This window comes from Bubalus kerabau, chromosome 11 (genome assembly GCF_029407905.1).
Source record: "Bubalus kerabau isolate K-KA32 ecotype Philippines breed swamp buffalo chromosome 11, PCC_UOA_SB_1v2, whole genome shotgun sequence".
NCBI lineage: Eukaryota > Metazoa > Chordata > Mammalia > Artiodactyla > Bovidae > Bubalus > Bubalus kerabau.
In genome coordinates, this window is record NC_073634.1 from 87980697 (window position 1) to 87997854 (window position 17158).

General features: G+C 48.3%; 1 protein-coding gene across 1 annotated transcript in view; it reads right to left on the bottom strand.

Moving 5' to 3' along the window:
• Positions 1-1630: 1630 nt before the first annotated feature.
• TRIB2 (tribbles pseudokinase 2) overlaps positions 1631-17158 on the bottom strand; it is a 29686-nt gene continuing 14158 nt past the window's right edge. The window contains exon 3 of the mRNA XM_055540904.1: positions 1631-4756. Within this exon, the coding sequence (XP_055396879.1) occupies positions 4288-4756 (469 nt within the window). The 3' untranslated portion in view covers positions 1631-4287. The remainder of the gene's footprint in view (positions 4757-17158) is intronic.

Sequence of the window (17158 nt, forward strand, 5' to 3'; positions counted from 1 at the left end):
AGTGGGTCCCTGTCACCTCTTTTTGATGGCACTTGATAAATTCTTGACTCCAGGGCCATCCCTAGTTGTAAGAACTCCACCTCATTATGCCCTTGGCTGCTATTACCACAGTCTCCGGGTCAGCCTGGCTCAGGACTAAGCCTCTGACCTACCTCACCTCATCTCAGTTAATCCTCACAACACCCTTGGTCCTTATAAAAGTGATTTACCCGGTCATGGCTAATGGAAGGGTGAGGACACAGAGCCTGGTTCACTACCCACCCCCCCCCCCCAGCCTCCACCTTCACTCCCAGTGGTCTGGGCTCTGGCCCTGCCCCAGGACTGGGTTAAGTAGCAAAGGCATGTAGTATCTATCCCCAAAGGCAAGCTTGAATAAAGATTTCTGCTGGCTAAGACTTGAAATGTTAAGAAAAAGGAAGCTTGCTGATTCTGGGTCCCTACCACGATGGAAGCTTTCATCTAGAGGCTGGAAGTGTGTGTGCCAACCACTCTCTCCCCCCAGCAACCACGCATGGGAAGGTTTGACAGAACGCAATTCAAACAGGCACTCATTAGGCAGCAGGCCCACTTCTGCTTAATCACAGGCAGTGAAAGAGCAAAGAATTTGGATCAGCCTTTCTGGGTCCTAGCAAAAGCCACTTGTGGTGGGCTCCAGTCCTTGCAAAGGCTGTTTTCTAATGATGCACCCCTTAGAAGGGCTGGAAAGAAATTTAGCAGCATACAGAGGCAATGGCAACTCACTCCAGAACTCTTGCCTGGAAAATCCCATGGGCAGAGGAGCCTGGTAGGTTGCAGTCTATGGGGTCGCCAAGAGTCAGACACGACTAAGCGACTTCACTTTCACTTTTCACTTTCAATGCATTGGAGAAGGAAATGGCAACCCACTCCAGTGTTCTTGCCTGGAGAATCCCAGGGACAGGGGAGCCTGGTGGACTGCCGTCTATGGGGTCACACAGTCGGACACGACTGAAGTGACTTAGCAGTAGCAGCAGCAGTAGCAGTAGAGGCCCTCAGCATGCGCTTCCCAGGTGGCGCTAGTGGTAAAGAATCCCCCTGCCAATGCAGGAGACACAAGAGACACCAGTTTGATCCCTGGCTTGGGAAGATCAAATTAAACATCAATGAACCATTGTTTACCAAACACTCACCACGTGCCAGGCACAGGGCCAGCTGCTGCTGGGGATACAGAGGTGATTTCACTGGATGATAAGCACTTTGTGAATTTAGAAGATGGGTCCAGCCATCTAGAAAGCCTCCTCTTCTGCCATGTCCTTCCAAATGCCACAAAACCACACCTTTGCGAGTACTTTGATGAACTCCATCCATAGCTTGGCACTGAGGACTAAATTCTTCTCTCGCACAGTTCCGTCTGCTTAGAGTAGTGCTGTTTCTCTTCCTTCAGTACCCAAAGCCATGTCCATCTGGACTGATTCAGCAGCCACCCCTTCCAGGGCACAAACTGACAGCCTTAGTCAGGTGGGGGCGCCCAACCTGTGGGCTGCCATGAACCTGTTTACCCACCACTCGATGCTGCCTACTGTCTTTGTCTGTTTCCCCAACATGCACTGAAATGACAGAGGAGGCACCTACTAAATGCTTCAGGATTGAATTGACCCTCTCTGGGCTGGAGGTACGTCTCTTAAATCAGGTCTACAGTGCATAGTGTTGCTGGGAGAGCCCACCTATCTCTGATAACCCTAACACATGGATCTTTGACTAGAGAAAGGCTGCTGGCAGGACATTCACTTCTGGGAGCCAGGTGGTCTCCTCCTTGATGATTTCCAATCAGGTTTGCAGGGGAAACTGTTTTTCTTGGGGAATCATGTGGAATCCTGCATTATTTGAGACCGAGGTAAGCCTCACTCCTCCAGTTACTTTTACAGTTGCCCTCAGAACCTCTGGGCTTTAAAATCTTAGAAAGCATAGCCAGCTTGGGATTCACTGGACTTGGGGTTCACTCCTCACTCACCTAAAGGTGGTTTCACGTCGGGTTATAAACTGTCTGGGCTGACTTCCTCACCTGTAATAGGAACATAATTCATACCTCCGGAAGTGTGAATACAGTGAGATATTCCAGCTAAATCAGCCAGCACACGCCCACACCATGTATATTGCTTTGTATACATAGTGATAGTGATTCACTCACAAAGGAGTGTTGACCTAAGAGAACGGGTGAGTTCCCGGCTGGTGGAGGTTTGAGGTTGAGGCTGGTGGGCCTCAAATCCCAGACAGCAGAAAAATCATCATTTGCCAGACCCCACGAGTTTAGTTAAATACGCACAATTTTATTGATTGAAGAGATTAGGACAAAAACATTAAACCGAATACAGGACAAAGCACCAGAGGCCATAGATTCCCACCATGCATGTCACCAATCTTTCCTCCAACAAGGTACTTAAAAAATAAGGGAGAAGGAAGAAAAACAGGTCCTTCTTAACTCAGCCCCATCTTCAGAATGTAAAAAACCCTCTCTCCTTTTTTATCTCCTGTTACCAAAATAGAATCCAGAGCAAATCCATGGCCTCCTTGTCTCCTGACGATGAATGGTTAAGCCGCCCTCCTGGGAATGAGGCCGGGCTCCTGCTAAGTAGGAATAGAGCATCCAAGGTCTGCACATACATGCCACATACTATAATGAAGCACAGATTCAAGTAACATTTACATACTAGAGTCCACGTGTCACCTACCCAAAAACATGACCATTTCACAAAACATATACAGGCAGTAAAATCCGAACAACTGAGGTACTGGAAACACAAATATTGATGCCAAAAGAGTTTTGTATCATACAGCAATATAGAAAAGCCATAACAGAAAAAAAAAAAGAAAAGAAAAACATTTGCCACTCGAAATCAAATAAAGCTATCTAGAAAAGCCAAATAAAAGGTTATTTCAGGGACAGAAATACTCAAACAAAGAAAAAAATATATATATAAATGTTAACTACAGCATGTAACATGTTACCCAAGTTAACCCGTAATTGAAGTACTGGCTTAATACATCACAATGTGACATTTTCCTTAATAAATAGAAGAGTTCTTGAAAAATACAAAGGTGCATATGGGGATAGAGAGCTGTTTTTTTTTGTTGTTTTTTTTTTTAATATCATCCTAGCTTTCAGCTTATTTTCCTTCCTGCTTGTCTCAACTGAGGGTTTTTGTCCAAACCAGAGGGCCTCCCAAGCTACAAGGATCATATTCCATAAAGAAAATGCAATAGCTGCCCTGTATTTCATACATGTGGGACAACCTGCTTCATTTCATGAGTTGCCAATAAAGCAAAGACAAAATGTTTAGTTGAGATCAGAGTGTTACAAGAGCGTCAGACTCCAACAGCATCTGGAATCTCACTCCATCACTAACATCTCAGCAAACAGGCATGCCTGTGATGCAGCCCTCGTCATTCACCAGCAAAAAAAAAAAAAATTAAAAAAAATAAAATAATAAAATTAAAGAGTTGAATTTCTCTTTTCCTTTCATTTTTCTTTCTTTAAACTATGATAGCAATGATGCATCTGGAAGTTTGACTTCTAAGAGCTTCCTGCCACAAACCAATTGACAGAAAACAGAATACTGGGTTAAAGGACAGGTTTGTATTTTTTTCCCCCCACTTCAGGGAGCAAAGCACTAAACGTGTCATTTCCTGACCAGGATATTCAATAGTTTATTTAGAAGAAATGAGTTGAAGAGCGCAATTAGGAGACACAAACTGGACTTTTATTTTCTTTTAGTTTTAGCACCCAGGTTTCACATCAGTCTGTTGTGCACCGAATTTTTTTTTTTAATGAACCCCGTGAATTATCAGATAGGTGGCTGGCTTGTTTAAAAAGAAAATTAAAAACAAAAAAACCCTTGGCCAATGGTACCTTCCCTGAATCATGACAAGAAGTTAAATGCTAACAGTGCGATGCCAAGATGTGTGTTTGAGGCAGAGTTTTGATTCTATCAAGATTTGCAACTATTTGGAACAAAATGGAAAGGGGGATAGGCGGAAGCAGCCCAGCTGACAGGGGTGGTCTCCCGGGGGGCTCCGTCGGGCGAGAGAAGCTCCAGGGGGCTCCTGCCCACCCGACAGGACCCTGGAGCCCGCCTCCATCCTGCGTCTCTGGCCCCCATGCTACATGTTCAGTCAGCTCCTTGACGGTTTTCCTTCTTTGAACCAAGAAGCCTGTGAATGTCCGTGTCCCTCTTGCTACCAAGCCAGGCGATACGTGTTCCCTGGAAGAAATCCTCTCCGCTGCCCTCTCTCTCGCTTCTGGTACCTGCTAAGTCCCCGTGGGGCATGAGCTCAGTTAAAGAAAGGGTCCAAGGTCTCCTCCATGTTGACATCCGGCACCAGCTGATCAGACACTTCCTTAGCACCATATCCTGAATTCGAGACGCTAAAATCTGTAGAAAACCAAGGATGGTCCAGAATCTCCTGGGAGGTCAGCCGCTCCGAGGGCTCCCGCCGCAGGATGCTCCGGATGAGGCACTTGGCCTTGGGCGACAGAGTCTCTGGAATGTTGAACTGGCCACGCCGGATCTTGCTGAAGAGGGAACTGGGCTCAATGTCATGGAAAGGGTACCGCCCAACCAGCATGGTGTAGAGCATCACTCCCAGGCTCCACACGTCAGCTGCTTTGCCCGAGTAGCTGCCATTGGTGTTCAAGATCTCCGGGCTGACATACGCCGGGCAGCCGTGCTTGTCGGAGAGCGAATCGTCATCTCCCCGCAGAATATAGGCGTCTTCCAGGCTTTCCAGCTTGACCCGAGTCCTGCAAGAAAGGGAGCAAAACACGAGCTTGTAAGGATGCTCTGAGCCCCAGGAAACCCACCATTATGCCGCAGCTTCCGTTTGAACGTTTCCAAAGACTCGTATTCATTCACTGAACCAGCCAAACACTGTTTACTGGGCACCTTCTAGGTGGCGAGACCCTGTTCCAGAACTGGGGAGCCAGGAGGCAAAGAATTTGCCTGAAACTTTCAACCCACTGGGGGGATCGAAACCTTCAGCAGGTAGATAAATCACAAATAGATTATTACCACCTCAACATAGTCAGGAAGGAACAAGAGATTAAAAGTCACACAGGGTAATGCCGTGTGATGAGGAATCACAAGATTTGCACTCAGATCCAACCAGCTGGGAAACTCACACAATCTCTGTCCATAGCTTCCGGCAAACTTGTGACTAACATGATACAACACAGGAGCCAGGGTCTTTCATTCAACAGTTCTGCTTCCTTTCAACACTCCTTTACTTAGATGTAGAGGATTTTCCTAACCCATTTTACAGAGAAGAACACGGATGCTCAGAGAATTTAAGTAACTTACCCAAAGCCATCTGGTTGGGAAACAGAGAAAAGTTGACCTCACGTCCTCCTAAGTCAACCTGGTGCTCTCTCCACACCAAAATGCCTCTCTTAGGACACAGGCAGAGCCAGAAAATGTTCCCTAGAAATGCATTCCATCACTTTGTTCTTCCAAAGCCAACATTCTCATCTTCTTTCCAAGCCCACCCTCTTCCCAAGATTTCCTGTTGAAGCTGTGCCCTATCCCACCCATCACACTCCTAGGGTCTGGTCCTGGACCTAGTATGCATGGGACTTGGGTTACCTAGATTCTCCACCTGGGCCACACATATGTGATTCTGCCTCACATGGGTACATGAGTTGTGTGTGTGTGTGAATCTTCTCCCCGTCGGTTAAGGACCACAAAGCTCACTGATGAATGCAGAACCCTCTTGGGTATGATGGGGAAGAACAGAGGTATAGAAATCTCGCATTAAACTCAGCCTCTGGAGCCTAGCACTCAGGGTTACACAGAAGGGCTTGATATCACCATTAAGTACCAAATAAATACATGCTCAGTACCCCCAAGCTCCTAGCTTTGCATTCCTTCCTTATCCCAGAAACCTCTGACCCTGTGCCCCTGCCTCGTTGCGTTCTGAGTGCAAAGTTGGGTGTTATTACCTTTCAGTGCCTAAAACCAACACCCTCCTCCATTCTCCTGGCCAGAATGCCACCACTGCAAAGTTCCCGCAGTTCTCATGCCCCATCAACTCAGTTAATCCCATTCCATCACACAGATGATGCCATGCACAGAACCTGAGGCAGGGAGGAGGGGCTGGAGTTAGGGGCTGGGACCACACGGATGGTGCTGATGAGCACCCAGGACGTCAGTGGCATTCCTATCTGTTGTTTATTTCATCTCTAAAGTGCCCACCAAAGCATCGCCCCTTTTGCCCTGAGGTGTCATGAGGCACAAATGAGGAGAGAATAGGAAAATTGGAGAAGCCACAATAAGGCTTCAGTCCTAAATCAGAGTTTATGACCAGGTCCATGCACTACTGTTTCTCTTTCTTTCTGCAACTGTAGGTCTTAGCCTTGCAGGACTGTAACCGCAGCTCCTCAGAGAGCCACAGAAGGGAGGTGAGGCTCAAATTAATCCAAGGAGAACTGCTGGGAGCTGTGTAGAGCAAAAGGTCAGCCAAAACCCTGCACGGATTCTCAGGCGCCATATTTGAAGTCTAGGAGATTCCAAGACCAAAGGGTGACTGACTTCTTCCCTGTTCTCATTTCCATCAACAAGGAAAACATAGTTGCAATCACTGGAAAAGGTACTAGACTAGGAGCTAGGGGAGCAGAGTCCAGGCCAGACTACATCTCTTACCTGCTGTGTGGCTGTGAGTGAATCACTAAACTTCTCTGTTCTCAACCTTAAAGCAGAGTGTTGAACAGGACAGTCTTTTTTTATTATTATTATTTTAATTTTTTAAATTGTGTTATAATGTATGTAATAAAGAAAAGTGAGCACCAAAGAACTGATGCTTTTGAACTGTGGTGTTGGAGAAGACTCTTGAGAGTCCCTTGGACTGCAAGCAGATCCAACCAGTCCATCCTGGAGGAAATCAGTCCTGAATATTCACTGGAAGGACGAATGCTGAAGCTGAAACTCCAATATTTTGGCCACCTGATGGGAAGAACTGACTCACTAGAAAAGACTCTGATGCTGGGAAAGATTAAAGGAGGAAGAGAAGGGAATGACAGAGGATGAGATGGTTGGATGGCTTCACTGACTCAACGGACGTGAGTTTGAGCAAGCTCTGCGAGCTGCTGATGGACAGGGAGGCCTGGTATGCTGTAGTCCATGGGGTTGCAAAGAGCCAGACACGACTGAGTGACTGAACTGAACTGACTAAATATATATAAGATACAATTTACTATTTTAACCATTTTAAGTTTACAGTTCAGTAGCATTAAGTATTGATATATGCAGTTGTGTATCCATCTGGACAAGACAGTCATGAAGTCTCTGCTAGTTTTAACATTCTGGGCTTCTATGCAGTACATTGCAACACATCTTCTTTATCTGCTCGCCCATATTCTATTTATAATCTGTAGCGTATGTGCCCTTCTCGTCCCCCTTTAGTCGATCTGTAAAAATAGGAAGGGTCTGGATGTGTTGATCCGGAATTGAGTGGATTAAAAGCAAATCTCTTCTTCCTTTTGCTTCTTCTAATCTAAGGTGGCAGGTGGCGCTGACTCACACCAGCCTCACTAGATGGTTGAAGACTGGAGGTGAGCCGGTAAAACCCATGGGGTAGAGAGGACGGGGCACAAACCACAGGCCCAGGTGGGTTCTCACCACAGGTTCCCCTGCCCCACCCTCACCAGCAGCTGCTTCTGCCCAGCTTCGGGACCCACCAGGCTCTCCACTTTCAAGTTCACAGCCTGGGCAGCAGAGTAGCTGCGGGGATAATCATCCCAGTGGAAATAATAATAATAAGCCCTCACATCTGTATGACAAGGAGTGATGGTCCAGTGGAATGAGATTTGGAATCAGATGTGGGTTTGGAGCTGGGTTTCTCTGTCAAAACCCTCCAATGCCATCTCAGCTCATTCAAGTGGGTGCCCATCTTCGCTAAGGCTTCGGCCGAGCGGCCCCTCTCCCTTCCAGCCCCTGCACCATTCTTCACGTATACCAACCAATGACAGTCCTTCCTGGGGCCTCTGCACACACCCCCCACCTCCAGCCCCTTGTCCAGAATGGTCTTCTGTAAGACTCAGTTTTTGCAGGTCTTTGCTTAAATGCACTTTATTAAAGAGAACTTGCCTGACCCTCCTGTTCCAAAGGAGCACTCCCACACCACAATGCCATACCCCCTTCAATACCGCCTGGAACCGTAGGTATTCACATGTCTACAGTTCTGCGTGTATACTCTAGGTGTTATGATACCAGTGGTCATTTCAGGGTCATCACCTCATCCCCCACCTCCAGGGGCCCTTGGGCAGGTGGCTGGTCACTCTGAGTATAAAAACCACCACCTGTGCTTCCTGAAGTAACTCCAGCCCCTAGACTTTTTTTTTTTTTTTTTGTACCTGGCACCCAACAGACACTCAGTCCCTGAATCCAAGAATGAAAGGGACCGTCAAGCTGTAGACCCCAGGAGTATCTGTATGCAACCTTTAAAGGAACAATGGCCCCTACTTTGGGTAAAGGAGGAAAACTTTCCTAGGAGTAAGTGGAGGAAAAGTGAAGACTATATGGAGGGCCGGCTTTATAAATTATTGGTACAATATCTCAGGTGCCTTTGGAATAAGGCTGGGAGGGAGCTGTGGCTTCTTTCCGAAAACAGACTTAACTACCTCAAGCAGTTCATGCTAAGCCAACTCTAAAACCATTTTTCATTATCATTCCTTCCCGGTCACAACCCTAGATTCTGACTTTCTCTTTCACCCATCATCCCCACACCCCCTCCTACGGGCAGCAGTGACCCCATTTTCATTCTCATCCCTCTTCTAGAACCCTCCTCCACATCACAGACAAGACCCACGCCTGAGGTCTCCATCTTGTCAATTAACCCCTCTCCTGGAGTTCACGTCTCTCCCCACCCCCGACTCAAAAAGAGGGCTTGGAAGCCATGCAAACACCTCATGAATTTGAGTGCTATTAACATAGAAATAAAAAGGCACCCACGTGCTGCTGATTTCCGCTGCCCCTAAGCTGATCCACGGGCCACTTCATCCCCCTGCCTTCAGAGGCTGAGCCTTCAGCTGGGAGGGTCTGGAGCTGTGGTCACATCGGGTTCAGTGTGGCCTGTGGCGACAAAGCCACAAGGAAGCCAGGCCAGTTCAGGGTCTTAAAGCCAGAGACCTGGGTTCGAATTTTGGCTTAGGCAAAAATACTAAGTACAAAATACCAAATACCGTCTATGCATTGAAGCGTGAGTGGGTATCTACATATATTTTCTCTTCAAAATATATAAAGTCAATTTCCAAGGCAAGAATTATTCTTTCTTTGCGTGGACACTGAACCTAATGCTCAGAGAGGGTAGGTCAGCTCCTCTGGCGGGAAGGCTAGCTAAAGGCCTAGTGCTCGCCTCCCGCTGGGCTGGGAGCTCAGGTCAGCCACCATCATGTGAGCACCTGGCGGAGGAAACCAACCCAGGTTGGCTGGGTCAGCGAGGGGCCTTCAAGGCGGGCAGCACGCATGCGCCCCAGGGTCAGGAAGCCGGCTTCTTCTGTGCAAGCCTGCAGGAATCCCCCAGGGGTAGGAAGAAGCCTAGGAAAGGATGGGGAGGAAATGCCGCAGTCCAGGCATTCTTCTGACCTTGCCTGCCTCTGGGAACATCCTGAACTTGTTTACATCACTCCCAGGCAAGGGTCGAGGCAAGAAGTCTGGATTACATCTGTAAACAAGGACCTTCCGGGGTGCCCCCAGGTCGAGGGCCCGAGCTGGGCTAGAATTCCAACTCTGGTCCCCACGATGCACGACACAACTACAGGGCCCTTCAGAAAGTCTCTGGGGCTCAGCTTCCCCCACCCCTGGGCATGGGGGGCGAGCCTCACCCTCTCCTCTCAGGAATGTTGTGGGAAGGCTTGGCAGAGCGCCGGCACCTGCCAGAGCGGGAGGAAGTGAATGAAAACAGTTATTCAGCTTCTGAGGTCCCCTGATCAATCTGGGCTTTAGGAATTTCCAGGCAGAGAAATCGATTTTCATGAAACTCAGCAGGAACATCGGTGACGGTCGGAGTTATTCAAATGAAACCACACTCTGTAGATTCAGACAAATCACACCCATAGTCTCAGTTTTTGTGAAGACTGTAAATGAAACAGTGCAAGTACAGTATCTGTCAAAGAACCTAGCACAGTAAATCTGCCAAAAAATGGTGGAAACTCTAACTGACCTTCTTATAAGCTCTCCCCCTCCCCTTTCAGCCCCAAAGCCTAGAGGGAAGATAGATGAATAAGCCACAGGCAGAATGAAATGGATGTGAATTCTGTGCCCCATTCCTTCCCAGGCCTTTGCACTTCTTTTTCCCTCTTGCCTAGAATGTTCTTCCCACAAATATGTGCCCAGCTCACTCCTGCTCACATTATTCAATACCAAGTCGATCAGAATGGGCTTCGTGGAGGTGGTTAAGTCTAGAGATGGCACACAGAGAATATGGAGAATGGTAGATATCTGTGTGACCAAAGAGCTGCAAATGAGAGTGGTTATCCCCTGCAGCTTCTTGGAGGAGGGAGCCCTGAGTCACAGGCCCCAGGGAGGGTTGATCTGGCAGACAAGCTGCCATCTCTGTGTGCATTCGGCAACCTGTCCATGGCGTAGGCGGGAAAAGCCTGCTTTGCTTGCAACCTCTGAATGAACAAGGCTTACAAGGGGGCAGCCTGTGTTGAAGGAGCAAGCCCAGCCCAGCACCAGGGCTACGTCCTCAGATGCTGAGCCAGGTGAGGAAGCCAGATCCAGCAGGGTGCATGAGGTTCCATGCCCCACCCCATGGAGCAGCTGCACCAGCCTTGAAAGCTCTGACCCGATGTCCTACCCACACTCCCCGGAGGCTTGAGTGGCTCTCTCTGGGTCACTAAATTGACCTCAGCTTCAGTTTCTCTTCTATAAAATGAGAACCAGTCATGTGTGTGTGTGTGTGCTCAGTCATGTCTCACTCTCTCGTGACCCCATGGACTGCAGCCCACCAGGCTCCTCCGTCCATGGAAGCGGGTTGCCACATTCTCTTCCAGGGGATCTTCCCAACCCAGGGATCAAACCTGTGTCTCCAGAAGTGGCAGGTGAGTTCCTTACCACTGTGCCACCTGAGAAGCCCGAGAACCAATCATACATGGCCTGCAAAGGGCTCTTCCGGCTTCAAAATTCCTGATTTTATAACTTTCCTTTAACTCTTAAGCTATAGGGACTGCAACCCTTCCTATCTAACATCCGGACACTAATATAGTATTTATATACTAATAACAACAATAGCAACCACGAATTAAACAGCTACAAAACACTGAGATTATTTTCAGTCTACATGTCTATTTTTCATAACAAAACTGAAAGGCAAATATTATGATATGTGCTTACTTCCTAAAGATTAAGGAAACTGAGGCACAGAGAATGAAATGTTTTAGGTCACACATGGAATAACTGAAACAACTGAGCTCTGATCCACGTCACGAGGATTCTAATGCCAGTGCCCCTCCAAAAGACACCCTGGTGCCAATATCACAGATTTACTCAGGGTAAAGAGGATATAAGCATAGTAGAATTGATGCCTTCAAACTGTGGCATTGGAGAAGACTCTTGAGAGTCCCTTGGACAGCGAGGAGGTCCAACCAGTCAATCCTAAAGGAAATCAATCCTGAATATTCAATGGAAGGACTGATGCTAAAGCTGAAGCTCCAATACTCTGGCCACCTGATGGGAAGAACTGACTCATTGGAAAAGATCCTGATGCTGGGAAAGATTGAAGGGAGGAGGAGAAGGGGACGACGCAGGATGAGATGGTTGGATGGCATCACCGACTCGATGGACATGAGTTTGAGCAAGCTCCAGGAGATGGTAAAGGACAGGGAAACGGCATGCTGCAGTCCGTGGGGTCACAAGAGTCAGATCGAACAACAAAAGACAAAGTAATTTTTAAAGGAAGACCCTGGGTTTATGGAGACAGATATGGCCCCAGGTTTATTTAGCACTGATCACATACAAAACCATTACAATACACGATCTAAGCGCTCTAGCTCATGAAGTAGATGGTGGTGGCAGGACCTGCCCATTTACTAGATGGAAAGCTGAGGTACAAAAAGCAGATGTGACTTGTCCAAGACCACCTGGCTAGTGAGTGGCTGAGCTGGGTAGCTCAGATCATAAAGCATCTGCCTACAATGCAGGACACCTGGGTTCGATCCCTGGGTCGGGAAGATCCCCTGGAGAAAGAAATGGCAACCCACTCCAGTATTCTTGCCTGGAGATTCTTATGGATGGAGGAGCCTGGTGGGCTACAGTCCGTGGGTTCCCAAAGAATCGGACACGACTGAGCGACTTCACTTCGCTTCACTTTTCAACCTCCATGTTCGGTGCTTCACCCAAAATATGAAAAAAAGGCATACACAAGCCAATCAGGCTTGGCTTTTAAACCCTGAACCCCACCCTGGGCTCCCAACAGGAAGAGATCAGGACAGGGTGGGCCAGGGTGGGGTCAGGCTGGGAGTTCAGCCAGACCAAGTGGGCTTGGCCTGGACGGGAAGTCCGGGGGCCTGAGGTCAGTGGAATCCAGAAGTCACCAAAGGCCATTCTGTGGGGTGAGTCCAAGCAGGAGAAGGATCAAGGGCGAAAGGTTAGCTGCAGCCAGGTCTGACCTTGCTCTGGCCGCTACTGCAAAGCTACCCTTGGCTGCCAGTCCAGGTGTCAGGCCAGGGTCCCGGCTGGAATTACTGCTGGGAGGCCAGAGGAAGGCTCCACCCACCCACCCACCAACCCACCCACCCCAGCAGCATGGGCTGCATTGTGCTAGCCTGGCAGGCACCACGGGGACTCCAGAGGCCATTAAACTTCCCAATAAATCATCACTGCTCAGAGCCTCTGCTTCCTGTGTGTATGGATCTTTCCAGCAGTCACCTCTGAGCGCCACTGATGCCCCAGGTCCCGTTGACTCAGGGAACAGACCCAGCACTTTAGATCGAGCTGCTCACAAATTAGCCAGAGAATAGCAGGCAAACAGTAAGGGAGCCACTCAGGGTTGGGTAAGAGAAGTCAAAGGGGAAGGGCACCCAGGGGAGGTCTGGTAAGTTCCAGAAAGCAGTATATCCTCTGATTGCCTTACAACACCATCCCACACTCTGCACCGGTTATACAGAGAAATGTGCAGTTGGAAAGATAAAGCCACCTGCTGAGAAACAGCACAGTTGGGAGGAGGAACCCAAGCCGACTCTAGCAGGCAGTTGTTTCCACAGCACCGGCTACCCAGCCAGGATGCAAAAGCCCCTGAAACCTACATGCAGGTGCACGTCTGTGCCCGACTCATCAGGGCCATGGTGGGAACAGGGAAGCCATTCCACCTCCACGACTTTCCCGCAACCCCACCCCCGCCCTGCAGGAGGACCCCACACCCAGGCAGCCAGCCTTACATTGTCATAAGAACAGCCAGGAACTCCAAGGGAGGTGGTGCAGCTGGGACTCCTCGTCGAAACTCTATCCACCTCTCACTGCTCTGCGCCAAGACCTGGATCCCCGAGGTTCCCTCGAACCCAAGTCAATCAACTGTGCTCTCAGGAAAGCTTCCCAGGTGGCCATGTCACTCCACGCTGGACCGCACTGTCCCATTTGCTCACCCAGCCCAGATCCTTCCAGGGAGAGCCAGGCACCCCTAGGTGCTGCTCCTGCCTTTTTTGCCTAGGATGATTCAGGGCCCAGAACGTTCCTCTCCATGCCTCATTGGTGGGGCGGGGCAAGGTTCAGGCCAGTCCCTCCGACCCCTCCATCCCCACCGGCAGCAGCACTGTGAACCTGGCCCAGCTGGTTCACACACTAGGCCACCCAGGTTGGGGGTTTCACTTGTGGCTTCCCCACGTGGTCTAGGCAGAGACTGAACAAATTCAGGGAGTCGGAAGTCTGAGTTCTGCTCTTGGTTGTGTCACTTACACCTTATACATCTTTGGGGAAGGGCCTTCCCTTCCTGATAAAGCCCCTTCCCCTCTTAGCCCTCCCTCTCAATCCCACGGCCTGGGTCATGATTCAGCTTCAGCATCCTGAAGTCCATGTCCGTCCCCAGTCTGTCCTTCACACACACGTCCAGAAGCACAACCTGACCTGTCCCTGCCCTGTCTAGAGAAAACCTTAAATGGCTCCTGCTGAGTTTCAGATCAAGTTCAAGGTCCCAACCTGTCTGTGTGTGCTCATATCCAACTCTTTGCGAACCCATGAACTGTAGCCCACCAGGCTCCTCTGTCCATGGAATTCTCCAGCAAGAGTGGGTTGCCATTTTCTTCTCCAGGGGCTCTTCCTGACCCAGTGATCGAACCCAAGTCTCCTGCATTGGCAGGAGGATTCTCTACCACTGTGCCACCTCGAAAGTCCTCAAGGTCCCAGACGTGAGGCCATGGCCCTAGACCCTCTTCACCTTCATCTCTAGCCCCACCTCACAATACCCTCCCCGAGCAGTCCCTCCTTACCCACTGCTGGCACTTTCTGGACCTTTCCCCTTCCCTCCTGCATCTCTCAGAACTACCCTGTGAGGAGCCCAGCTCCTCCCTAACGCAGTCCTTCTCTACAGCCCACTCCATTGTTGGAATATCCTCTTCCTGCTCCCAGATAGCTCTCTAATGCACACCCTTCCTCTCAGATGTGGTGTTAAAAATAAGCACTGCACTGTGTCTTCCATTAGGTGAGGAGTCTCTGCTATCACGTCTTGCATCCCCAATACTGAGCACTGTAAGTAGTGCCATGACAGGTGCTTAATACACGTTTGCAAGATAGTGTGATCCCCATGTGTCCAACGCTCTCAGCTCCAACATGTTGTCTAGCACTCAGAGCATCTAGGCATGACTCTGCTTAACAACTGCAATATCTAGAATCCAGAGAAATTTCAGAGAGACTGGATTCGTCTGTGGTTTAGAGAAATTGCCAAGAGCATTGGCTAAGGGATGTTTGAAATGTGTTTCCATCCACTGTCTTCTACCATCAGTCTATTTAGGGGGGTTTTCTTATAATATTTATGACTCCAGGATATATGGGGCTAGTCATATTCCCACTGAGTCAACTGTCACGCATTCACTAAGTATGTATAATGCTAAGTCCTGGGCTAGGTATGAGGGATGAAAAGATAGACGGACCCCAGCTTAGAGTCCTGCAGAGGAACCTAAACCCACTCCACAAAGTGGAAGAGCAGGATGTACAAGGACTGCCTGTGAGGTCTGCTTAACTGGTGGCCGAGTCTACCTCTGCCAAGACCGCTCTGGGAAAACTGAGGACTGAGCTTCACTTAGACTGCAGTCAGCCAAGTCCTTGTGGGTTCACTTGTTGCCTAGCTGCATAAGAAAATTCCTTCTATGGGTCCAGTACAAGGGTGGCACTTTACCTGGCATTTAGCTTCTGTAGCTAACGTGGCATTTGAGAATGTAAGCTTGGGGTCCAGGTCTCTCTCTCTGGATACCACCCCCAGATTTGCACTGATTGGCTGTACAACCCCAGGCCGCAATTTCCTCATCTGTATACTGGTGATACACATAGCAGGACCTGAAATCAAATAGCTGGATTTAAATCAAATAACTTGATTTAAATACAGTAATTCTACCCCTCTAGGTCATCACAGAGGACCAGAATGGGCTTCCTGTGATATACAGAAGCTTCCTGCTAGTTATCTATTTTACAAGTATAATGTATATTACGTCAATGTTACTCTCTCAATTTGTTCTACCCTCTTCTTCCCCCAGAGGGAGGGAGGCTCTGCAGGGAGGAGATATGTGTGTATATATATATATATATATATATATAAAAACATTATGACTCATTTGAGTTGATGTATGGCAGACACCACCACGGCATTGTAAAGCAGTTATCTTCCAATAGAAAAAGTAAATAAATAATTATAGTAATTAATTTGGATAAAATTCGTTCATTTATGTGTTTTGGTTAGAACAGGGCCTGGTACATGGTGGATCCTAATTATTTTACTAAAATGTAAGTCCCGTGAGAGCAGGGCTTCTGTTCCATCCAGTATTTCAGTATCTCCAGCACCTAGACTAGTGCCAGGCACATATAATGCCTTGTACTCCATAAATATTTGTTGAACAAATAAACAAATCTCCAGCTTGTTGGAATATGAGGCTCAAAGCTACAGAGGATTACGGAGAGCAGTAATGACAGGTGTCCTAAGTCCCTGAAGTATATCTGTGCTGGATACTCTACGTTCATTATCCCCAATCCATGTCAGAGAAGGCAAGCCAAGGGCAAAAGGCCAAATGGAGGAATCAAAAAATCTCACCACTGCTCTCTCTGCTCCACTTGCTTGTGGTTCCCAATCTAGCCCGTCAGCTAATTTATTAAGCCCCAATACCCTAGCCAGAAACCCTGCTGAAGAATACCTACTATTTAGTCTATCTTTAAGCGCAGAACCTTGAGGAAGCCCTCCCCTCTAATCATGACCTGAAGCCCTTCATAAATAAAAAGACACCCACCACAGACATAAATAATGGTGTCTTAAGTAAATGTCACTTTTGCATAAATCATTAATTCAAAATGGGAATGATGGGTTTATCTGTTACTTGACGTGGACCTTTGAAAACAGTTCTCTTTAAAAGGTGTCTACGATGATGAAAGAAAAAGTGTTAGTCGCTCAGTCGTGTCTGACTCTTTGTGACCATGGACTCTGTAGCCATGGTCCAGTCCATGGTAGCTCACCAGCCTCCTCCATCCATGGGATTCTCCAGTCAAGAATAGTGGAGTGGGTAGCCATTCCCTTCTCCAGGGGATCTTCCCAACCCAGGGATCAAACCCGGGTCTCCCACAATGCAGGCATATTCTTTACCGTCTGAGCTACCAGGGAAGCCCGTCTACAATGATACAACATTATAATTCAACTGTATTTCAATAAATAATAGTCTTTTTAAAAGGTGTCTACAAGGGAGATTTGTAAGTCTCAGTCTTTCAGGGCTCCCATCTGGGCAATGACTGAGATGATCATTAAATGAATACATTCCCTGCCTCTCTCACTCTGACATGAGAATCCAATCTGAGCTGCTCCTGGTCCATAAAAGGAATTCTCATTCACTCAATGCCCACCAGGCTCAGGGAACAGTGCACAAGAGACAGCCTCCGACCTCGATGAGTTCCCAGGCTAGGAGATGAGGACAGTCTGGAGATGCTCACGGATAGTAAGAGGAGAGCGAGAAACACGCTGTAAC